The sequence below is a fragment of the Mus musculus genome, chromosome 14 (assembly GCF_000001635.26).
Source record: "Mus musculus strain C57BL/6J chromosome 14, GRCm38.p6 C57BL/6J".
NCBI classification, from domain to species: domain Eukaryota; kingdom Metazoa; phylum Chordata; class Mammalia; order Rodentia; family Muridae; genus Mus; species Mus musculus.
The window spans coordinates 52790287-52816500 of NC_000080.6; the positions used below are offsets into that span (position 1 = coordinate 52790287).

The window sequence follows — 26214 nt, forward strand, 5'->3', positions numbered from 1 at the left end:
AGCTACTTCGAAGGGAGTGTTAATGGCCTCACTACTCCAATCATAGATTAATCTTATTCCAATTCTCTCAACGTTTGCTTATGATTCTCTTATTAAGTGTATAGATGGAGAATATCACTTCTTCTTGAGCAAGGTCCATTTACTCAATGTAAAATGACTCCTTTATCTCACAGAACTACTCATTTTGACTTTTGTTCCCCCCAGAAGATCTTAAAGCTGAAGTGGTTAGAAAATAACTTCTCTTTCAGAAGAATGGCATGGCTATTGGCCACAATCAACTCTACCTTCATTAGACTGCCCAACTTCTACCCACTTAAAACTGCTGAATATTTGTGTGTAAATTTAGTTGCTCCCATGGCTTCTGTTTCTCTGGGCTGTGCTTCAATGGTGCTCCCCCAAGGAGTCCATGGTAAATCTTCTTTTACTCTTTACTTCAGCCTTAAACTTTTCAAGGAGTGTGTGTGTTTGTATGGGTGTGCACGTGTGTATGTGTGTGTGTAAGTACCTTCATCAGTCATCCTACCTTCATCTGCAGATGCTCTAGTCTATTGTTTGATGGCCAATCAACCCAGACTATCCAGACCAAATGACATTTTGCTGTCTTTTCTTGGTATTGTATTGTCACTACTGCTTTTCTAAAGTCACTAAATATTTAAAATTCTAATTAAAATGGATAAGTTTGCTTCATTTTTTAAAAAAGGCAAGGATTCACATTTTAGACTATTATTCTATGTCTGTATTTCTCTCCCCCCACCCCTCCATCTTACCAAAGTAACTTTCCTGTGTTCTACCAGAACTTCCCTTGATATGATGCTCACTGCCAGCAAAGGCTTCTAAAGGCCAGCCCAGGGAGAGTCACTGAGTGTGTCTGCATAAGTAACAGCTATGACAGGGGCACACACAGTGAGAGAGCATTGCATCTGAATTGTAAGAGCATATGTGGAGTTCATTCTATAAGAAAGAATATGCAGGCCAACACCATTAATGACCTAGTTGGTCTGAGTTAAATGAGGGGTGGGGGTAGAGAGGTGAGAAAGAAGTGGGGAAGAGAGGGAGAGAGAATTAGAGTTGAGAAGCCTTGCAAGACTCTATTGGCCCATTGGCCCTGGTGTCTGCAAATCCTCCCTAATAAAGTAAGAATTGGAGATACACACACACACACACACACACACAGAGAGAGAGAGAGAGAGAGAGAGAGAGAGAGAGAGAGAGAGAGAGAGAGAGAGAGAGAGAGAGAGATGGAGAGGAAATCTCAGATCGAATAGCCATCTGGCCAGAAGGATAGGACTGAATTTCAAATTGATTTCTTTTGTTCTGGTTCTTTATAAAAACACTGATGAGAAAATGATGGTAAAGGCATTATTTTCTGGCTTCCCAGATTGAAATGAACACACTTTTAAATTATTTTACTATGCCTTCAATAGCGAAATTGCTGGGCCATTTCTTAAGCTTCAGAACAAACTTTAAAGACTCAATCTCTGGGTTTTGACTATATGACAGGCTGCAGTTCTGTTTGCAGCTTGCAATTTCCTGCTTTTATACCGAAGTGGCGACAGGACCAAAATTTAATGTTTTATCATATAATAATTTTCTAAAAAAAAAACAGCCCATTTTTAAATTAGGTTAGAATTCGACACAACACAGATTAGTCTAGAAAGATGAAGTGAGCTCTAGATAGAACACACTAATTTGTTTCAGAGTCTTCGCTCTCCACTGGCCGCCAGAGGGCGACATTGCACAGACTAGCTGCCTCCATGCACTTGGTCCCCACCCTCAACTCAGTCCCTCCCTGAACCAGTTCTGAGTTCTTAGATGATCTGACAGCTGAAGACAACCAGAGGCCAGAAAGTTCCCAGGGCCAGGACCACTTCTGCAGGGTTTTTTTTTTTTCTTTAGAATTTTACCTACAACAGGAAGGTGTCTAGTAAACCTTATGCCAACTGTCTCCAAGAACTGGGAACAGCAGCCTCTTTCCTGCACGAGCCAGGTTTTTCCAGAAAGGCACCAGAGCTGTTTCCAGTGTGCAGCCATGCTCCTGGTTCTCATCTCGTTCCTCGGGATACATTTCTTCCTGGGTGAGTCAAATATCCTGACAGTAGTAGATGCACACAATTCACTCTTTCTCTTACTTAATTTTAGTAAGAATAGTTTTCATCATGAAGCCTGCATCACAATCACGAATTTATCATTGATTCTGCAGATGTCCAAACACAGACAGTTTCCCAGTCTGATGCCCATGTCACTGTCTTCGAAGGAGACTCGGTGGAGCTGAGATGCAACTATTCCTATGGTGGATCCATTTACCTCTCCTGGTACATCCAGCACCATGGCCGTGGCCTCCAGTTTCTCCTCAAGTACTATTCGGGAAACCCAGTGGTTCAAGGAGTGAACGGCTTCAAGGCTGAGTTCAGCAAGAGCGACTCTTCCTTCCACCTTCGGAAAGCCTCTGTGCACTGGAGCGACTCGGCTGTGTACTTCTGTGCTGTGAGCGCACAGTGTGTGGGGCTGCAGGGGGAGCTGAGCACAAACCTGTAAGATGCTGAGGAGGAAACCACAGCTGAGTGACTCTCAGTCATTCATGCTTGTCATCCATGGAAGGAACCCAAATAAACTCACTGGTTCTCCAAGTCGGCATTATTTTGCTCTATCCTTGGAATCCTAGGTGGAATGTATAGACATTTGGCCATGGCTCCCAGGAAAAGTGACATAGCAGGATTAAAAAGCATAAAGTGGTCCTTGAGACACAATCTCCTTCCTAATGTTTGTTTTGTAGACTGCATTTTCTACTGACTATGTCCATGAGATTTAAGACACAACTCAGTTCTTATATAACCAGTAACTGCGGTGGGGGCTTACACAGTGTGCACTAGAGGGAGAAGAGGCTCCCTTCAACTCCAGACTGAAGGTCAGTGCTGAGGAAGGATACTTACTGCTTGCACGCAACACCTCCAGGACCTCAGAAGCACTCTTCATCTGTGATGGTTAGTTGAGATCACTTGCCTCAGTGTAGAATCATCCAGACGAGAATCTCAGTAAGTAGTTATCTGGATCCGAAAGTCTTGTGAGCATGTCTGCTGCAGAGTACATTAATCACTGTGGGAAGACTCAGCCTGCACATGGGAAGCACCGTGCCCAGAGTTTGGGTCCTGAACACTGCATGAAATGGGGAAGAGTTAGTGGAGCATGACAAGCAAGCATTCTGTGCTCTTTGTTCCTGAAGATGGATGCGGTGTGACACGTTGGCCAAGGCCTCTGCTGCTGTGAAATGCACACAGTCTGTGCTATGATGGACGATAACCTGGAACAGTGAAGTTAAAGAAGTCTTCTTCCTTCTAAGCTACTTATGTCAAGCTGTTTTGTCACAGCAATGGATGGGGAAGTAGGATGCTCTCCTTACTCCAGCAGACATGAGAGCACAGAGTAAAGACACAGAGGGTAGGAAAGAGACCGGGGTCTGACCTCAGCAGATCAGATGATTCCAAACAGCAAAGAGCAGAAACTCTTTTGCAGGAAATGGGCATCTTCAAAGAAGAAGGGGGACTATTTAGATTTTTTTTTAGAGAAGATTGGGATAAGGAGTCTTGTGCCATTTCAAGGGGATATATACAAGTCTGCCATCTCTCATTCCTAGTATTTTCTGCTCATTTGAGACTATCATGGGAAACAGGCTATTTTACCAAAACCATTTCCTTTCTGAGACTCACTGATAATAGATGGAGGAAGGACAGCTGTAGCCTCACGAGGATTCTGTTTATACAACTGAGGTACACTGTCATTTTTGAGCAGGGCAGTATTAGTTATTCCTCTGCAGGAAATCAATGGTAGAGTGACACTTTGCCTCTTTTATTTTGACTAAGACACCCGGCGGTTATTGGATGGTATAGCTGTCATTCTGAATAGTAGTTGTCATAGGCTTATTTTCACCTTGTCCATTGTCTTACCTGGGAACACCATCCCGTGCCATTTTTAAGTTTCTTATGCAGCCAGTTTTGTACCTGTGGTAGTCCACTGGAAGAATGACATAAGCACAGAATGTATTTATGAACACAAATGAGGAGGTGAACAACCACAAAGATTTAGACAGTTATAGTTGTTATTTGAACAAATTACAACACCCTTTAGGTATATGTATCTAAGTCAGTATAGTTTTACTCAATATAAAGTTTTAACCAACTTTAAAACCAGTAGAATTGTCATGGTCCTTGGTTTTTCTCCTCAGTGTTATTCCCTTTCATTCTCCAACAACAAAACTTGTAAACTCTATTTCTCAAGTTTGTGTTTTGCATTTCTAATATATATATATACTTGTGTGTGTGTGTGTGTGTGTGTGTGTGTGTGTGTGTGTGTGTGTGTTAACAGTGTGTAGGTCTGAGTTTTAAAAATATATGCCAATAATAAAACATTGTAAGCATGATCGTAAAGCTTGTTGTTTTCACTAAAATAATTTGGAGTCATGGACAATTTGCCATAATCCATTTCAATGTTTTTCACAGCTGTGCATCATCTCACTTTAGGAATACGTGACAGTCACTGAGATGGTCATTAGGGCACATGGTGATGGCAGAAGTAGTGGCAGTCTAAGCCAGAAGTCAGGTTCACAACGGTCAACAGGCCACCACCAGCCATGTTCCCAAGGTGGTGCTGCAGCCCTCTGCACAGTTCAGTCTGAGAATATAGGTCAGCAGTCCTCTGAGGTTAGTAAATTGCCCGTGTGTGTGTGTGGGGGGGGGTGGTGGGAGTGGGTGGGGTGGGGTGGGTGTGTCTACCCAACACATACACATTTCCTGTTTTATTCTGAGCTCATATTCATCTTTTTACTACAACGTAACCTTTTCTATCTCAAGATATTTGTATTCACACACTCCAGTGGCTCAGAAAATGAACCTTTGTCCTGAACTGGGGATTCTACTCTTCCTAATGCTTGGTAAGTGGAACAACACATTCGGTCTTGTTTCATGATATTGATGTAAATTTTAACAAGTTTCTCTTATGAGACAGAATACAGATAATCACTGCACTGAATCACTATTAATTTCATTTTTTTTTTATTTTTAGGAGAAAGCAATGGAGACTCGGTGACTCAGACAAAAGGTCCAGTGACATTGTCTGAAGGGACTTCTCTGACTGTGAACTGTTCCTATGAAACCAAACAGTACCCAACCCTGTTCTGGTATGTGCAGTATCCCGGAGAAGGTCCACAGCTCCTCTTTAAAGTCCCAAAGGCCAACGAGAAGGGAAGCAACAGAGGTTTTGAAGCTACGTATGATAAAGGGACCACCTCCTTCCACTTGCAGAAAGCCTCAGTGCAGGAGTCAGACTCGGCTGTGTACTACTGTGTTCTGGGTGACACGGTGGCACAAACCACAAGGGGAGCTGAGCACAAACTCTGAGAAGCAGGGGGCTGGCTGCTGAGTGTGTCTGAGATCACTCATTTAGGGACCACGAGCAGGTCTGCTCTTGTTGATACCACACATAAAAGCATCCAAATTAACATTAAGAAGGTATTAGGAGAACAGGAAGGAAGCATGCCACACTCTAGGCTTAATCCGAGAAAAAGAAGGCAGTCACACATCACAGTGATTTCCTTTTTGGCTTTTGTTTTATGAGATGGAACTTTATGTAGCCCAGGCTGGCCTTGAATAACGTGTGGACCTGAGGTTAGCTTTGAACACTTCTTCCTGCCTAAATCTACAGTGGGCTGGAGTCACATGCATGAACCACCATACTAGGCTGAATTTGTGATTTCTTAAATACAAAATCTTTTTTTGAATGAAACTATGTGTTCATGGAGTTATCAAGTGTGATACAGCAAGATATGTATTATGAGGTTGCATGAGTTCCATGTTTTCCTGGCAACGTGCAGTAAGAAAGGGGTCTTTCTTTTTTTCCCTTTTCAAGATCTGATAATTTATTGGTTGCTTATAAAGATTTTTATGTTTGACTTAATTTAAAAGTAGAAGCTTTTGGTGGAGACAGTCCACGTCTTGTGAAAATATATTCCTGCCATTTTTATTTGGCTTCTTTCATTCTAGCGTATTCTGCAGCATCTTCCTTATGTTTCTAGTGTGTTCCTTTTTTTTTTTCAGTGAAATCTTTCAGCAATTGTGATCCACATGGAGTAAAAACATGCTGAATGTTGGATGCTTTGGCCCTGGGGGAAAAAGTGAATTAAGATGAAGAGACTCAATTCTGTTTATAGGTCAAGTAGAGGAAAATGAATTAAGCATTGGGAAAGCTGGAAGTGACATTGTTGGGAGAAAGAAACTTGGATTGTGGACTTAGGAGATAGCAGAGGTTAAGAATTAGGTAGAGTGGCATATTCAACTATTTCAAAGAGATCCAAAGACCTTGAAGAAAACTAGGCAGCTATGCATAGATCATCACATGTTAATGGAAGATGTATTCCTTCCTTCTGTAGTATATTACCAAAAAATGAAATGAATCATAGACCCAAAATGTAGCATCCAAGTATGAATCATTACTTATCAAAAATGTATTACATTTGCATGGTGGGTCCTACCTACTATGGAAGAGTTAAAGGAAGGACTGAAGAAGCTAAAGGGGATTGCAACACCATAGGAAGAACAACAATGTCACCTAACTCAGACCTCTCAGAGCTCCCAGAGTCTAAGCCAAAAACCAAGGAGCACTCTTGGTATGGTTTGTGGCCCTGGGCACATGTGTGGCAGAGGACTGCCTTGTGTGGCCTCAATGGGAGAGAATGCACTTAATCCTGTGGAAGCTTGATGCCCCACAGAAGAGGGAAGTTGGTGGAGGTGAGGTGGAGGGTGGGTGGCCAGGTGAAGGAGCACCCTCTCAGAGTCAAGGGGAGAGGGGGTGAACTACTCAGGAAGGGGAGCAACTTTTGGAATGTAAATAAATCAAATAACTTAATAAAAAAATTAAAATGAAAAAATTTGGATGGTGTGTGTGTGTGTGTGTTCATGTGCATGCGTGTGAGAGTGCAATTGTCTGCAGAGGCAAGTAGAGGACATCAAATGCTCTAGAGCTGAAGTTATAGGCAACTCACAGCTGGAAACCAAACTTGGGCTCTCTGCAAGTACAGTTAGTGCTCTGAACCATTGAGCCATCTCTTCAGGCCAAGTGAAGCATGCTTAAGTAAACAGGATTGTCATGAATCCAGCAAAGATTTCTAGGTTATGACAAAAAAGGTAAAGAAACAAAGTGAAGATAAAATAGCTGATTCCTATTGGAGTGAAAAACATTAACTTTTTACTGTTTTCAGTGATAGGAATTAGATTTAGGCCTCATGAATGCTAGGTAAGTGCTCCACAGAGTTCCAGCTATGCCTCTAAAGTGTTAATGCTTTAAAGCATAACGTGGATAAATAGAAAAAGAATCCCAAAGGTACAGGAAATGTTTGCTAATCATGTATCTGCTTAGTCAGCGCCAAACAGAATGCATTAGCACAACATTTAAAAATTACTCTATGATAGCATAATGAGAAACTCAACGTGGATAAATGATTGAATGCATGCCCTGCTAATAAACATTCATGGTGGCATGTGTCTGCACACTCAGCTTGATGAGGCAGAAGGACTGTGAATTTGAGCCTAGCCTGGGCTACACATGACTATTTTAAACATAGCCAAAATCCCAAGGAAAAATAACAAACACAAACATTGTTTAGAGTAATGTAACTTCACACAACAAAATAGACAATATGAAATGAATATGAAATAGCGATATTGGCATAGATGTAGTCTTCACACATTGCAGGTAGCAATGTAAAATGCTGTGGTCAATAGTAGCTCTACTCCCACTTATATTCTGAAGAGAATTGAAAACATGCCCACACAGAAAGCTGAACCAAATGTTCAGGCTAGAATGTTCATGGTAACCCCAAAGTAGAATAGTTTAATGCCTATCACTAGTCAGTAGTCAAATGCAAAGACATCATATCATATATGTTCAATGGGATATTGTGTAGCAATAAAGTGGATAGCATACAGATACATAATAAAACATGATGTCCCCTAAAATCTAACAATGAGTGAAGATGCTGTGATGATTCTTCTTGGTTGGTTATCAGCTTGGCTATTAGTCTAGAATTAGAGAGTCCAGATATCAGGGAAATGAGTGTAATGGCCAGTGATGACGGGATGGTTATACAAATGTATGAACAAAATATCAATTATTGATATATAAATGCATATACAAAATATCCATTTTAAATGACACACATTATACAGCATATAAAGAATACCGCTGGGTGTGGTGGCACATGCCTTTAATCCCAGCTCTCAGGAGGCAGAGGCAGGCGGATTTCTGAGTTCGAGGCCAGCCTGGTCTACAGAGTAGTGAGTTCCAGGACAGCCTGGGCTATACAGAGAAACCCTGTCTCGAAAAACTAAAAAAAAAAAAAAATACCTCAGAAGATCTATTTAAGAAGTAAAGCTCTAGAAAGACGAAAAATCATATTATATAAATATAGCATTATAAACAAACAAGCAAAAGAAAATATATAGTGGGTTAACTTTTTAATTTGATCCAGAGTCTGTCTCCTTTTCACAAAGACTTATCCTTCTGTCTCATTAGGGTATCTGGTGGGCCCTAGAGACTTCAAGTCCTGCACATTGGATTTCCTGCATCTCTACTTGATAAAGGACACTTTCTTTTTAAAAAAGCAGCCATATCAATTCTCTTTTAAAAAAAATGAATCTTAACTATCAAAACAAACCAACAACAAAACAACCTTTCCCCTACCCAATCATTTCCTAGTTGACTCATGAGAAACCCAAAAGTTTTACTAACTTAATCATTTACTAACTTAAGTTCTATGTCTTACTGCAAGCTCTGAGAAAAAGTACTTAGAGAATCTCTTCACACTTTCTTTGAAAATCATCCCTTTGAATATGTTTATAATTTCCAATTTCTTTGTTCAAATCTACTTCAGTGAAGTATTCTCTAAGTACCACATATAGAAGGTTAACTCTTGGTACGTCATTCAGACTAGTTTATCTACATGGATACGCAATCTCTCTCTCTCTCTCTCTCTCTCTCTCTCTCTCTCTCTCTCTCTCTCTCTCTCTCTCTCTCTCTCTCTCTCTCTCTCTCTCTCTCTCTCTCTCTCTCTCTCTCTCTCCAGGCTGAAATTCCAAGATCAAAATATTGACTGTAGTTTTCTCCAAGGCCTCCCGCTTGACTTGTATGTAGATGACCCCTTCCCCCTAAGTCCTCACATGCTTTTCCTTTGAGGATGTTCATCTATTCTTATATGAACATCAGCCTCATTTAGTTAGAGTTGGCCTCATTTTGCCTTGATAATTTTTAAAGTTCCTGTCTTTGAATATAGTCACATTCTGAGGTTCTTAGTGTCTTAGCTTTAATGTAAACATTTTGGAGAGAGTGCAATTCAGGCCAGACCTGACATTAGATAAATAATAAATTCATGACCCGGTGCCCTTGGGGCTTCTGGTGACACAGACATTATATATACCCTGGATGATGAGGCTTCTCCACATTCTCCTAAATGCATTTCTAGAGGAACAAGAAACATTCAGTCGTACAAGCCTGCAATCCCACCAACAATGGAGGAGTGTTCCTCTTTCTCCACATCCACGCCAGCATCTGCTGTCACCTGAATTTTTGATCTTAGCCATTCTGACTGGTGTGAGGTGGAATCTCAGGGTTGTTTTGATTTGCATTTCCCTGATGATTAAGGATGTTGAACATTTTTTCAGGTGCTTCTCTGCCATTCGGTATTCCTCAGGTGAGAATTCTTTGTTCAGTTCTGAGCCCCATTTTTTAATGGGGTTGTTCGATTTTCTGAAGTCCACCTTCTTGAGTTCTTTATATATGTTGGATATTAGTCCCCTATCTGATTTAGGATAGGTAAAGATCCTTTCCCAGTCTGTTGGTGGTCTTTTTGTCTTATTGACGGTGTCTTTTGCCTTGCAGAAACTTTGGAGTTTCATTAGGTCCCATTTGTCAATTCTCGATCTTACAGCACATGTCATTGCTGTTCTGTTCAGGAATTTTTCCCCTGTGCCCATATCTTCAAGGTTTTTCCCCACTTTCTCCTCTATAAGTTTCAGTGTCTCTGGTTTTATGTGAAGTTCCTTGATCCACTTAGATTTGACCTTAGTACAAGGAGATAAGTATGGATCGATTCGCATTCTTCTACATGATAACAACCAGTTGTGCCAGCACCAATTGTTGAAAATGCTCAGAAAATTGGACATAGTACTACCGGAGGATCCAGCAATACCTCTCCTGGGCATATATCCAGAAGATGCCCCAACTGGTAAGAAGGACACATGCTCCACTATGTTCATAGCAGCCTTATTTATAATAGCCAGAAGCTGGAAAGAACCCAGATGCCCCTCAACAGAGGAATGGATACAGAAAATGTGGTACATTTACACAATGGAGTACTACTCAGCTATTAAAAAGAGTGAATTTATGAAATTCCTAGCCAAATGGATGGACCTGGAGGGCATCATCCTGAGTGAGGTAACACATTCACAAAGGAACTCACACAATATGTACTCACTGATAAGTGGATATTAGCCCCAAACCTAGGATTCCCAAGATATAAGGTACAATTTGCTAAACACATGAAACTCAAGAAGAATGAAGACTGAAGTGTGGATACTATGCCCCTCCTTAGAATTGGGAACAAAACACCCATGGAAGGAGTTACAGAGACAAAGTTTGGAGCTGAGATGAAAGGATGGACCATGTAGAGACTGCCATATCCAGGGATCCACCCCATAATCAGCATCCAAACGCTGACACCATTGCATACCCTAGCAAGATTTTATCGAAAGGACCCAGATGTAGCTATCTCTTGTGAGACTATTCCGGGGCCTAGCAAACACAGAAGTGCATGCTCACAGCCAGCTAATGGATGGATCACAGGGCTCCCAATGGAGGAGCTAGAGAAAGAACCCAAGGAACTAAAGGGATCTGCAACCCTATAGGTGGAACAACATTATGAACTAACCAGTACCCCGGAGCTCTTGACTCTAGCTGCATATGTATCAAAAGATGGCCTAGTCGGCCATCACTGGAAAGAGAGGCCCATTGGAAACGCAAACTTTGTATGCCCCAGTACAGGGGAACGACAGGGCCAAAAAGGGGGAGTGGGTGGGCAGGGTAGTGGGGGTGGGTGGGTATGGGGGACTTTTGGTATAGCATTGGAAATGTAAATGAGCTAAATACCTAATAAAAAATGGGAAAAAAAGAAACATTCAGTCACAAACATCAGAAATCATGATTCAAACCATAAAGAATGGAGCGAAATGGACAAGTGACAGAAATTAAACGTGTTTGTTTATTCAGTGCAAGTGCTTTTTCCTCTGTGAAAAGTAGATGAGGGTACGGGATTCTTTTAACTTTAGTTTTATTCTTTGTGTAGCTAATTCTTCATTTTTTATTAATATTTTATCTTTGCTCATTGTCCCATTTTCTAATTATCTTCCTGTCTGAACATAAATTCTGCTTTATTTTAGCTTTATCATCTTCCTCACCCCCCTCCAGATCTCATCTTCTTAGGAACAATTTTAGTTGAGTAATTTGCACTTCTCCTTTACCACCACAGTTAGGAAACCTCTGAGAATTTTATTGGTGGTTGTGGTGGAGTAATACGTGTGGGAGAGGGCTGTGGTCCCTTTCTAATACAACCCAGGACCATCTGCCCATGAGTGGTACTTCTCACAAGTTGTTGGGCCCTTCCACACCAATCATTAATCAAGCAAACATCCCATAGACATGCCCACAGGCTAATCTGGTGGAGGCAAATCCTCAGTTGTGATTCTCCGGTCCCAGATGATGCTAGCTTGTTTTAAATGGACAGAAACTACCTAGTAAATTTTACGCCTTGACAACTTGACACACAAATGCATCACTATTACATGGTAAACTTTCTTATTATCCTCCCAATATCTGATGCTAATATAAGAATTTAAAATTTTTAAAGTCCCACAGTCTTTAAAAAAAATTAAACATTTTAAAAGTTCAGTCTTTTCAAAAAAAAAAATCTAACCTGGGCTGAAGCTCAGATGTTAAAAGCTAAGGCTCACAGAAGAAGATAAAATATCAAAAGACTTTTTAAAAGCCTGAAGTTTCTCAATTGTCCTTCTTATTCTAACAGGGAAGAATCAGACACAGTTGCAATTAGATAAATGCAAAAACAAAACCCAACAGTGCAAAGAGCTCAGGGTTTCAGGGTCTGGAACTCACTTTTAGTTTTTTGGGCTCCACAGGGCTTGGGCAGTTCTACCATCTGCAGCATAAGCAGCTAATCTCATGGGTTCAGTCTGGCTACAATCTATACCTGCCAGCGTTCTTGGTCATTTCATGGTCCTGGGATCTTCGATGTCATGGTTTCCACTACAATTGAAATTGCACCTTCACCAATAGCCTCTCTTCAGGCAGATTCTGATCCTGCTACCAAGCATTGAGCCCAAATAGTATTTTTACGTCCCTTCACATTTTCAAAATCATTTCCATGTGTGAAACACACAACTGCCAAGTTCTGCTGTAGTTTTATATACAGAATCCATGTCATGACCTTGAGAAAACGTGGGGCAGTTCTCCTGGGGAAATAAAGGGAGTGGGGGCAACCCGAATTCCATTAGAGTTCTGGTGCTCTGGATGGGCAGACTAGGCGATTGCTACGCTCTCTCCATGTGGCCCCAGGTGGGCATCTGGCTGTGGAAAGCCATGGAACCCCAGTCTGTGGGAGATGGAGAGGGAGCAGTCCGAGGTCTCTGGGCCTCATGGAGGCCAGAGATGACAGGTGCTCAGTCTCAGACATCCGAGATATCGCTGTATATCTCAGAAGAGCTGAGAATGAAGTGGGGGCTCTGGGGGCAGCGGGCAGGGGGAGAGGGGGCGCTTGGTGGTTCCCACGTGGGAGAGAGTCCTTGATGCAGTGGTGGAAGTTGGAAACGCTGGAAGGCCTTCCCAAAGGATATTAGACGTGTCTCTTTAGGGAAGGCCCATTCCATCGTTCAAGCACAGGGTTCTTGATGAGCAGAGACAGTCCATGGTTTTAGAGCTTTATTGCAGAAAGGCAGAGAAAAAGAGAGAAGGTAGAGAAAGCAAGATCAGCCATTGCCACATTTGGGTGGGGAGAAGGAGAGCTAGAGATGAGAATAAAAGAGGTGAGAGCTTAAGAGAGAGAGAGAGGATGGGCCAAGCAGCCCTTTATATAGTGGGCTGGGCTATCTTGCAGTTGCAGGGTAGCTATGGGGAGGAGCATACCTGGCTATTGTCAGGTAACTGTGAGGGTGGAGTCTAGCCAGAATGCCAGGAGCTTGGGACATTGTCTATGAGACTGATAGTCACAGGATTATGGAGTTAGGGGCTCCGTGGTGTCAGGCTGGGAGCATGTTTCTCTGGGAGCATGGATAACTGCTCTGTCCCGTGTAGAGTTTCTACTGGGTCTCTGGGATAAGTCTTGCTCGACCAGAAGACAGGCTACCTTTCACAGTCCCACAAGAAAATACTTCACAGAAGAGTTTGACTCAGCCATGCTATTTTCTTATTAAGGACAGTAGATGTTTAGCTCTATATAACTAACATCAATTGTCCCTGCAAAGTGAAGAATGTTTCACTTCTACAGATTCTTAATTCAAATATGTAACACAAATGGTCTTTCTTCCATTTTTATTTCCCTCTGATACTTCGTATGGCAGACTTTCAGTATCTGCATTTTTCAGCATCCTTATCTTCCATCCTTCAATAAGAGCCCACTAGCTTCTGAGTGGTAAATGGCTTTTCCAGACCAAGACTCCAAAACCTTTCTACAATACTCAACAAGAGCAACATAATCACTCTTCTCATAGCAACATAAAGCATCTGGTACCAATTTCTGTCCTTGCTTTCTTTCTATTATTGTGATAAACACTATGTCCAAAAGCAATTTGGGCAGAAAACGGTCTACTTAATCTTAGAGCTCACAGTTCATCATGGAGCCAGGAACTGAAGATAGAACATTGTTTACTGGCTCACTTCTACTGCTTTCTTATGTAAGTCAGGGTGACCTGCCTAGAGGTGGTGCCACCCACAGTGGACATCAAGCAACAGTCAGAAGAATTCTCTAGAGACACGCCTATGGGCCTGTCCAGTGGAGGCATTTCCTTATTCTATGTTCTCTATTTCCAGGTGACTCAATTTTATGCCAAGTTGACAAGCAGTAACTACTAAAAATCTCAATCAATGTGTTCAGTTTTCCTTTTTTGGTTTTTTTGTTTTGTTTTGTTTTCACAAATAGCAGACAAGATTTAAAATTTTTATTAAAGATAATTTATATATGCTTCTTTTACTTACATAAACATGTCATACTTAATTCTAAAGTTCTAGTGTTCTTTATACCCTTGATGATTTGGTTTCCTTTTCAACCATATTCTATTGCATTGCAAGATATCATTTTTCCATTGAACATTGAAGGAAATACTTGTTCTTAAAAGGATACCCATAAGTTATATGTGTCTGTGTGTGTTATGCCTTTTACATTTCCACATAATTATTCTAAAAGGTCCTATATATTTTTCACTTCCTTGGGTGTTTCTTTTTTTGTTGAGTTACTATTTTTTATATCAATCTCAGTGGCTTGTTGAAAGATACTGAATACCAACTGTATATCTGATAGAGTTCAGAGTTCATCAAGTTGGCTGATAAACTATCACTGCAATGCACAAATGAGAAGCAATAAAATCAATATTGATAAGTGATTTCTCCCTGCATAATCAACTTCTTTTCTTTTTTACCTGCTTGCTATATGGAGTTTGAAATTTTTATGTTTTTAAGTAAAATATCTCAAATTTCGCAGACCAGGAAAGTATCTCAGTTCCACAGATGGCCAGCATTTTTAAAAAGAGTGAAAGGAAAAAGTATGCAGATAAGAAGAAAACTAGAAAAATAAGATACAGAAGGAGAAATAGATATAGAAGATACTACTGTGTGTGACCAATAATACATGGCCGGATCAATTTTTATGCATGAATTTTTGTCTGACTTGGACTTGCACAGGTCTCATACATTTATCACAACCATCATGGGTTCATATGTACAACTGTTCTGCTATGTTTGGATAGACTTTGTAGTCACCAACTAACTCCACTCTTATAATTTTTCCACTTTCTCTTCTGCAAAATTTCTTGAGATGTCCCATTTTTGGGTGGTCATCGTGCAGTCTTTTATATCTGTATCTTGCTGGTTGTGGGTCTCTGTGTTCATTTTCATTGACTTCAAATAAAAGCTTCTCTTATGAGATTTGAGAAAGGCATTCACTTATAGGTATGGTAGTATGCCATTAAGAATCGATTTAATACTATATCCATTTATCAGACTAATATAGTATGTTCTCCTTTGTTTCAGGTATAGATTTCATCTCATAGATCAAGCCTTAAATCCAATCAGAAGATGAGTGGTTATTCCCATTCTATCCATGCCTCTATTGAGTCAGTGTTCATGACTTGCCAGGGCAGTTATTATTATGACACTCAGAATTCACAGCTGGGTAAGACTGATGGTTATTCTTCTCCTCTGGTGGGGTGCATAGCATCTTCCAGTCCTATGAAAACTGACCAGTAGAGATGAAGCATCTAAGTGAGTACAAGCTTGACTTCTTCACGATCATGGCTTAAATGTATGGAATCTCTGTGATAAGTTCTTACCATCAAGTGTTGTAGTGAAACTAAGAGCACTGGCACTAGTCTGTAATGTTTGAGGAGTAGGGTCTATAGGACCTCACTAGCCAACAATTCTGAAGAAGTAATCCATTATTTGCTCTGGACTTGTTAGCCTATCATGCCTAGTAGGAGTATAGTTTCCTGGTTATAGGATAACTTCATTAAAATCTTTTTTTTATCTGTGATTGTATATTGTTTAGGAAACTTCTAGAGGCCTCCATGTGACTTTGCTAAAAACTCTTCAGGGTTGGCTATCCTTTCCTTGTGCAATAGTGTGGGGAGCCGCCCTCACATTCGCCGTTACAAGATGGCCCTGACATCCTGTGTTCTAAGTGGTAAACAAATAATCTGCGCCTGTGCCAAGGGTAGTTCTCTACTCCATGTGCTCTGCCTTCCCCGTGACGACAACTCGGCCGATGGGCTGCAGCCAATCAGGGAGTGACACGTCCTAGGCGGAGGATAATTCTCCTTAAAAGGGACGGGGTTTCGCCATTCTCTCTCTTGCTCTCTTGCTCTCTTGCTCTCTTGCTCTCTTGCTCTCTTGCTCTCTTGCTCCTGAAGATGTAAGCAATAAAGTTTTTGCCGCAGAAGATTCCAGTTTGTTGTGTTCTTTCCTGGCCGGTCGCGAGAACGCGTGTAAGACAATAGCATAAAAGGATAAAAGGAAAGAGTATAAACAGTAACCAATTCTCAACTGGTTCATTGAAGTCAGTTTCCTTTTGTACAACCCCTGCAGCAGACCCAGGCAATGTTTCAATGTCCCAAGAATTACTCTTATAGTACTATGTCCAGTTTTCTGTGGAACTGCCAAACTGATTTCCAGAGTGGTTGTACCAGCTTGCAATCCCACCAGCAATGGAGGAGTGTTCTTCTTTCTCCACATCCTCACCAGCATCTTCTGTCACCTGAGTTTTTGATCTTAGGCATTCTGATTGGTGTGAGGTATCTGAGGGTTGTTTTGATTTGCATTTCCCTGATGACTAAGAATTTGAACATTTCTTTAGGTGCTTCTCAGCCATTCAGTATTCCTCAGTTGAAAATTCTTTGTTTAGCTCTGTACACCATTTTTAATAGGGTTGTTTGGTTTTCTGGAGTCTAACTTCTTGAGCCTTTTGTATATATTGGATCAGATGTAGGGTTGGTAAAGATCTTTTCCCAATCTGTTGGTTGCCGTTTTGTCCTATTGGCAGTGTCATTTGCCTTACAGAAGTTTTGCAATTTTATGAGGTCCAATTTGTGGATTCTTGATCTTAGAGCATCTGAGAACCTAGCAATACCACTCCTGGGCATATAACTAGAAGATGCTGCAACATGTAATAAAGACAAATGATCCACTATGTTCATAGCAGCCTTATTTATAATAGCCAGAAGCTGGAAAGAACCCAGATGTCCCTCAACAGAGAAATGGATACAGAAAATGTGGTACATTTACACAATGGAGTATTACTCAGCTATTAAAAAAGATGAATTCATGAAATTCTTAGGCAAATGGATGGAACTGGAAAATATCATCCTGAGTGAGGTAATTTAATCACAAAAGAACACACATGGTATGCACTCACTGATAAGTGGATATTAGCCCAGAAGTTTGGAATACCCAAGATACAATTCACAGACCACATGAAGCTCAAGAAGAAGGAAGACCACAGCGTGGATACTTCGGTCCTTCTTAGAAGGGGAATCAAAATACCCATGGGAGCAGAAACTGAAGAAAAGGTCATCCAGAGACTGTCCCACCTGGGGATCTATCCCATACATAGTTACCAAATCCAGACACTATTGTGGATGCCAACAAGTGCTTGCTGACAGGAGCCTGATATAGCTGTCTCCTGAGAGGCTCTCCCAGTGTGTGGCAAATACAGAAATGGAGGCTTACAGCCATCTATTGGACTGAGCACAGGGTCCCCAGTGGAGGAGCTAGAGAAAGTACCCAAGGAGCTGAAGGGGTTTGCAGCTGCATAGGAGGAACAACAATATGAACTAACCAGTAACCCCAGAGCTCCCTGGGACTAAACCACCAACCAAATAGTACACAAGGAGGGACTCAACGATTCAGCTGCATATGTAGCAGAGGGTGACCTTGTGGGACATCAATGAGAGGAGAGGCCCTTGGCCTTGTGAAGGCTCTATGCCCCAGTGTAGGGGAATGCCAGGACAGGGAAGCGGGAGGGGGTGGGTTAGTGACCGGGGGTGGGGAGAGGAATGGGATAGGGGGTTTTCAGAGGGGAAATGAAGAAAGGGGATAAAATTTGAAATGTAAATAAAGAAAATATCTAAAAAAATTATTCTTATATAAGGGATAAAAGTATAAGAAAATTAAAGTAGATCAAGATGGTTTTTAGGCAGAAGAAAACAATGTTGGGAATATAGAGCTGAAAGATTTTCTTTCAGTGCTTTGTGGAAAGTACACTATTGTGCAGTTTGAGAGAAAAGTGATCAAGGCAGTCAGTGCTCATGTTTAGAGGCTTGGCTCCCAGGCTAGAGGAAATACCTGCAATGACATGTCAGTCACTGCATTTAAGGATAACATCTATTTTAACACCAGAAAATAAAGCCTAGTCAAAAAATAAAATTTTAATTGTAGAATACTTGTCTAGCATGCATGAAAGTCTGTATTTGATCTCCATCACAATGGAAAATAAATAAATAAACAGAGAACAAGTTTTCACAGGTTTACCTTTAACAAATGAGTAGCATGATGATTTTTGAGATTATATTTTTTTCTTTTACCACTCAGCCACAAGGAAACATTTCTCAAAGCAAGTCAGATTTCTCCTTGTAATTGCTGAGTCAATTTCTTTTCTAATTTTGGAGTAGAAACAATTCAAGGACTTTTCTCAAAGCAAGTCAAACATTTCTCAAAGCAAGTCAGCTTTCTCATTGCAGCCTCTGCTTCAAAATGGTTTCTAATTTTAGAGCAGAAACAGTTCAAGGACTCATTACCCTGCCTCTTTCTCATAGAGATAGAATCTGTTCATTTTATTATAGTCATCTGTATGATGAACACATGATTGTTTGGTTATTAATAATGCCTCAAGTGAGGTCTCTAGCAAGAGTATTCTTGAAGAGCAAAGTTTGAGATAATATATGACTTTCAAATATCCAGCTCATTTCTCTTTCACATTCCTTTTAAGAAATATTTTTATAAGGAAATCAGAATAGGGTTCTTCAAAACATTGAATTAAAAAAACCACCAACAAAACAAACTAAAACTAGATATATTATGAAGCCCAGCTATAGCTCTTGGAATTTCTCCCCAAGATTCCAAGTCAATAAACTTCAGAGAAACAGGAATAGGGGAGAAATGGTGGCATTCTTACACAAAGGAATTATTTCCCCCACAGAGCAGAATGGAGTTATATTATTTGCAGGAAAATGGCTGTAAGTGAAGATTATCATATAAAATGAATGAGGTCAGTTTCAGAAAGACACACGCCAATGTCACATGATTCTCTTGTTTCTGGATGCTAGGCATTGCATGTGCATCATATAATGTAGTATGTATGACATGAAAATAGAGGAAGGCTGTCTAAGAAATAAAAGGCACTAATGGAATGTGAGAGAAATTAGGGCATTGGGGGGGGGGATAAAAAGTATAATACGTGTGTGTGTGTGTGTGTGTGTGAAAATGGTCTTATGTAAAATAAAACAAAAATTAAAAGAAACAGTACTGTGACCACTTGTGAGTATATGTAATTCCCAACATCTGCTGCACAAAAGATTATTTCTCTAATTAGGATTGACTGTCACACTAATCTATTGATACTGTAAACTTAGAGGGAAGTTTGACACTATATCCATTTAGCAAAAATAATAGTAGTAGTTCCCCCCACCTCCCTGGGCCAATAATCTCCACAGTCACTGGCTCCTGGCCTGTTTACAGTACCAGTCATGCGTTTTCTTCTACCACAAAGTAGGCCTGAAATTTAATTAGAAAGTGGCTCACCACTCCCATAACATTCCCGCTGCTCCTGTGCCTATGGGCATATCTACATCTTGCCGTGGTGGTCACTATTGTAGCTCTCATGGCTCACAGCAGCCTAAGACTGTTGTTAAATTTCCTCCCCTAGCAGCCTGAGTCACACTTCTGATACTATAAAATGTAGTCAGCAAGGAGGAAGTTTCCTGATTAGTCCTGGCTTGATTGCTCTCAGTCCTGTGACCAAAATATGTGCTGTCTTCAGCAATGTTGTCCTGCCATAAAGTTCTGGTGGGTAACCAAGAGCAACGGCAATAGGTGACATTATTTCAGGAGTCTCTATGACTGCTCCAGATCCACACTCTAGGGGATGTGCCCCATAGCTGGCTCTGAGATTTTTATTTGGCATGCTATTGCTTCTGGAAGAAGTGTTATACTAATTCTCTCTGTCTCTCTGTCTCTCTATCTCTCTGTCTCTCTGTGTCTCTGTCTCTGTGTCTCTGTCTCTCTCTCTCTCAACGTGTCTGTTTCTGCATGTGCGCGCGAGCGCACACACACACACACACACACACACACACACAATTTCCAAACATCCTTAGTGTTAGTTGTCCCTCCATCCACCTATCTTTTCTGCCATACCCTCTCCCTCCCTACTTTACTCTCCTTTGTCCAGAAAAATGATATTGACTGAAAATTAACCATTTTCTTGCCTCCATTCATAAGGATGAATTATGTGACATATTGATTTCAAATGTTTATCCCAGCTCATTACTCAGTGGCACCAAGTGTGTGCACCTCTTTCCAGTTTACTAGTAATGACTACGTTATATGCAAAAAAAAAAAAAAAAAAAAAAATCACCCCAGTCTCTCTATATTTAATCACAGCATTCAGCAGTTAGAGAAGTGGCCACAAGATGGCAGTAGCGCAGCTGATGAAAAGCATAGCCAGCTCATTTCATTGCATGCTGTAGCAATGTGTGAGAAGGGAGGCATTTGTTTTCTTATTGGCTGGTAAGATAACCCAGGAAGCTACGATAACTGTTAGAGAAAAGGGACAACCTGGAAATACAAACAGCTTGCATGGCAAGAGATTGCAAGTCTGCATTGATCCCAGGCAGGAAGAATGATGAAGACATCCCTTCACACTGTATTCCTATTCTTGTGGCTGTGGATGGACTGTGAGTTGGAAGATTTGGGTCAAGAGAAAAAAAAATTGGTGGATGTTAGACATCTATGGGAAATCTATTTTATACAGTTCCTTCTAGTTGTGGACAAAGAGATTTAGCAGAGTACTGCCTGACTGCTCCTCTCCTTTCTGTTTTTCTTTCTGTGTAGGGGAGAGCCATGGAGAGAAGGTCGAGCAACACGAGTCTACACTGAGTGTTCGAGAGGGAGACAGCGCTGTCATCAACTGCACTTACACAGATACTGCCTCATCATACTTCCCTTGGTACAAGCAAGAAGCTGGAAAGAGTCTCCACTTTGTGATAGACATTCGTTCAAATGTGGACAGAAAACAGAGCCAAAGACTTATAGTTTTGTTGGATAAGAAAGCCAAACGATTCTCCCTGCACATCACAGCCACACAGCCTGAAGATTCAGCCATCTACTTCTGTGCAGCAAGCACACACTGTTTCCTAGGCACCTGCAGCCTATCCTCAAACTTGCTATGGGGGCTGGAGCCCCATCCACATCCTGTGTCTTGTAGTAAAGCATTTGTTGTGTTGTTTATTTGCAATGGAAACTATAACATACAGATATTTAAAACATAAACGAGAAAGTTTGGCTCTGTGTGCGTGTGTGTGTGTGTGTGTGTGTGTGTGTCTGTCTGTCTGTGTGTGTGTGTGTGTGTGAAAGAGAGAGAGAGAGAGAGAGAGAGAGAGAGATTGATTCCCAGTGACACTCCTACAAGACCACATCTGAGACCTAATTTCTCCCAAACATCTACCAAATGGGGACAAAACATCCAAAAATATGATCCTATAGGGTTCTTCTCATTCCAACCACCACAAGGCATAGGAGCTACACTATCTTTGGGTATATGGTTCCCATATTTATAATACAATTAGAAATAATTCTGTATTCCTCAGGTGAGAATTCTTTGTTCAGCTCTGAGCCCCATTTTTTAATGGGGTTATTTGATTTTCTGGAGTCCACCTTCTTGAGTTCTTTATATATATTGGATATTAGTCTCCTATCCGATTTGGGACAGGTAAAGATTCTTTCCCAATCTGTTGGTGGCCTTTTTGTCTTATTGACGGTGTCTTTTGCTTTGCAGAAGCTTTGCAATTTTATGAGGTCCCATTTATCGATTCTTGATCTTACAGCACAAGCCATTGCTGTTCTATTCAGAAATTTTTCCCCTGTACCCATATCTTCGAGACTTTCCCCTACTTTCTCCTCTATAAGTTTCAGTGTCCCTGGTTTTATGTGGAGTTCCTTAATCCACTTAGATTTGACCTTAGTACAAGGAGATAGAAATGGATCAATTCGCATTCTTCTACATGATAACCGCCAGTTGTGCCAGCACCATTTGTTGAAAATGCTGTCTTTTTTCCACGAATGGCAGAGAAGCACCTGAAAAAATGTTCAACATCTTTAATCATCAGGGAAATGCAAATCAAAACAACACTGAGATTCCACTTCACTCCAGTCAGAATGGCTAAGATCAAAAACTCAGGTGACAGCAGATGCTGGCGAGGATGTGGAGAAAGGGGAACACTCCTCCATTGTTGGTGGGATTGCAAGCTTGTACAACCACTCTGGAAATCAGTCTGGCGGGTCCTCAGAAAATTGGACATAGTACTACCGGAGGATCCCGCAATACCTCTCCTGGGCATATATCCAGAAGATGTCCCAACCGGTAAGAAGAACACATGCTCCACTATGTTCATAGCTGCCTTGTTTATAATAGCCAGAAGCTGGAAAGAACCCAGATGCCCCTCAACAGAGGAATGGATACAGAAAATGTGGTACATTTACACAATGGAATACTACTCAGCTATTAAAAAGAATGAATTTATGAAATTCCTAGGCAAATGGATGGACCTGGAGGGTATCATCCTGAGTGAAGTAACCCAATCACAAAGGAACTCGCACAATATCACTGATAAGTGGATATTAGCCCAGAAACTTAGGATACCCAAGATATAACATACAACTTGCCAAACGCATGAATTCAAGAAGAACGAAGACCAAAGTGTGGACACTTTACCTTTTCTTAGAAATGGGAACAAAACACCCATGGAAGGAGTTACAGAGACAAAATTTGGAGCTGTGCGAAAGGATGGACCATCTAGTGATTGCCATATGCAGGGATCTATCCCATAATCAGCTTCCAAACGCTGACACCATTGCATACACTAGCAAGATTTTGCTGAAAGGACCCAGATATAGCTCTCTCTTGTGAGACTATGCCGGGGCCTGGCAAACACAGAAGTGGATGATCACAGTCAGCTATTGGATGGATCACACGGCCCCCAATGGAGGAGCTAGAGAAATTACCCAAGGAGCTAAAGGGAACTGCAACCCTATAGGTGGAACAACAATATGAACTAACCAGTACCCGGGAGCTCTTGTCTTTAGCTGCATATGTATCAAAAGATGGCCTAGTCGGCCATCACTGCAAAGAGAGGCCCATTGGACTTACAAACTTTATATGCCCCAGTACAGGGGAACGCCAGGGCCAAAAAGGGGGAGTGGGTGGGTAGGGGATTGGGGGGGTGGGTATGGGGGACTTTTGGGATAGCATTGAAAATGTAAACGAGGAAAATACCTAACAATAATAATAATAATAAAATAATTAAAAAATAAATAAATAAATAAATAAAATTAAAAAAATAAAATAAAATAAACAAAGAAATAATTCTGTTTTAGGGAAGTGACATTAATAGTTCCTCATCCAGGGTTCATTGATTAATCAGACAAGTATAGTGGGACAGGCCTAGAGTACTAGACACAGATTCCATCATGTTGAGTGGGCCTTGTGCTGGCTAGTTTTATGTCAATTTTACACAAGCTGAAGTCTTCTATTTGGATAATGGCAATAGACTGTATAGTTTGGGAGGGTTCATGGACTCCCTTGATCAATAATTCAAAAGGAGATATGCTTGGAACTAGGGTGTTTTGGAGGGTGGGGTTGTTTTTGTTGGGAATAATTATCACATCAAAATGTCATAATTTCTTTAAAATATATGCATGTATATATACAGATGCACTTACATATGTAATTTTAAGCAAACATAAGTTAGTATGATCCTCTATAGCTGTTTCAAACATGCCTAATGTTCATCCCTCCCTTCCTCTCTCCCTCCCTCCCTCCCTCCCTCCCTCCCTCTCTCCTTCCCTCCCTCCCTTCCTCCCAATGTATGTTGCTTTCTGCTCATCAGGTAAGTGTTCCTTCATGTCACCTATGTCTCTTTAATAGCTCCAGCCTGTACTGTTCTCCTTTGAAGACCCTGATGGTTTCTTTTGACTTTCCTGGTGTCTGCAGTTACTTCAGGTGATACATTCAGAGCTGAAGATACAGAGATGGGTTCTGGAAACAAGTGAGTATATGTAGCATTTGTCTTTCTGGGCCTGGGATACTTTACTCAGTATAATATTTTCTAGATCTATCCATTTACTTCCAAATTCTACAATGTTAATTTTCTTTTCAGCCAAATGGTATTCCAATATGTACTGTGCCACACTTTCCCTATCCGTGAATCTGTTGAAGGACATTTAGTTTACTTCTGTTTTCTAGCTACCATGAATAGCGCAGCAATGAATATGGCTGAACAAGGATCTGTGGAGTAGGATGTCAAGTCTCTTGGGCATGTGCCAAGGAGAGGTATAGATGAGTCATGTGGTAAATCTACTTTTAGCTTTTAGAAGATTAACCAAATTGATTTCCACAAATGCAAACATTTGCAGTTTCACCAATGTGAATGAGTGTTTTTCTTTCCCCATGTCCTCATAAACACATTCACTGTCAGATTTTTTTTTGTTGTTTGTTTTTTTTTTTTAACTCTTGATCATTCTTCCCCAGGTAAGATGAAATCTCAAAATAGTTAAAAAATGAAATTGGACCCATACTTACCACCTTCACAAAAATTAACTTGAAATGGATCAAGGCTCTATATATAAAGCCTACAGTGTTGAAACTGCTGTGAGCAAACACATGCACTATTTGAATTGTGTTTCCCTAATTGCCAAAGGCATTGAACAGTCCTTCTGATATTCCTTAGATCTTCTTATTTCTTCTTTTGGAAACAGTCTGTTCAGATCCATGGTCCATTTTTAAACTGTGTCATTTGTTATGACTTGTTTGTATATTCTGGATATTAATCCTCTATCAGCTGTATAGCTAGAAAAGATTCTCTCCAACTCTGTGGTGAGTCTGTTCTCCTCTCTGTCGCTTCCTTTTCTGTTCAGAAGCTTTTGGTTTCAGAGGTCTCTTTGGTCAGCCTTTGACATTAATTCCTGGGTAAATGGGTTCTGTTTAGAAAGTTCTTTCCTAAGCCCACACCTGGGATTGCCTGTTCTTCCAGCAGATTCATTGTTTCAGGCTTCACTTCCCTCCCTCACTGCTGGGATCACATCTGGATTAAATCTGTGTAACTCTTGTGCATATTGGCACACTCTCTGAGTTCTGCTCTAGCTGTGTCTGGAAGATAGTGTTTGCTTGGAATCACTCATCACCTATGGCACTAGCAGTCTTTCTGCCTCCTCTTCCACGTAGATCTCTTGAAGGGGAGAGCTTTGATGAAAAAGTTTTATTTAGGATTGAGTGCTCCAAAGTCACATTCTACACAATGACCAGCTGAGGGACACTATGTTAATTCCCATACACTGCTTGAAAAAGCTTCTCTGATGAGGTTTGAGCAACACACTGATTTATGTACATAACAGAATGCCACTAGAAATAATTTTAGTGCTATGTTCCTTTAGCAAAAAAAAAAAAAAAAACCAGTAGTAGATTTCCTCCTAAGTCATTGCTGTACCTAATCTCAGGTTCTTAGCCACTGCAGCAATGTCAGGAATGGGATACATCTCACAGAGTGGGCCTTAAGTACAGTAAAAAAGTGGTTGCTTACTTCTGTAACTTTTGTGCTACTATTTCAGGAGTATATCTTGCAGGCAGGCCACTGTTATAGTTCTCAGGGTTTGCAGCTGGAAGATATCGATGATTGCCTTTCTTCTCTGATAGTGTTGAAAGTACCTTCCAATAACATCAATGCTCATCAGGTGGAGACAAGTTTCTAGATAGGCACCAGCTCAGCATCTCCATATTTGATGCCATACGCAAGTGTTGTCGTCTTCAGCAATGGGATCTAACTATCAGGTTGTGTAGAGTAACACATAGCCTTGGCAATAGCCTGTGATGTTTAGGGGTTTTCAAGGGGCCTCTTCAGTTAATGACTCAGCAAGATGTAAACTGTCCCTGGCACTGTGGGTTTTAACTTGACGATGTAAGATGTCTAGTTGGAGCGTTTTCTGCCCTATTATTTAGTGACTCCGTTTAGATTCCTTTTTATATATGTATATATTTTAGAAGCTTCTACAATAGTAGGCCTTCATGAGGATTTATTTTAATGGCCTTTAGTGTTAGTTGTCCCTTCCCACATTCCCTCTGTTACCTTTCTCTCC

At 40.9% G+C, this 26214-nt stretch overlaps 3 gene segments (V, D, J or C) and 1 further gene; all 4 read left to right on the forward strand.

Moving 5' to 3' along the window:
* The window catches only part of Tcra (T cell receptor alpha chain), a 1796232-nt gene that overhangs the window by 362320 nt on the left and 1407698 nt on the right, over positions 1–26214 (forward strand).
* Positions 2030–2490, forward strand: Trav9d-1 (T cell receptor alpha variable 9D-1). The segment is given in 2 exon segments: positions 2030–2075; positions 2201–2490. Coding segments are annotated over 2 exon segments (336 nt in total).
* Positions 4879–5347, forward strand: Trav6d-5 (T cell receptor alpha variable 6D-5). The segment is given in 2 exon segments: positions 4879–4924; positions 5056–5347. Coding segments are annotated over 2 exon segments (338 nt in total).
* Trav10d (T cell receptor alpha variable 10D) lies at positions 20711–21210 on the forward strand. The segment is given in 2 exon segments: positions 20711–20751; positions 20920–21210. Coding segments are annotated over 2 exon segments (332 nt in total).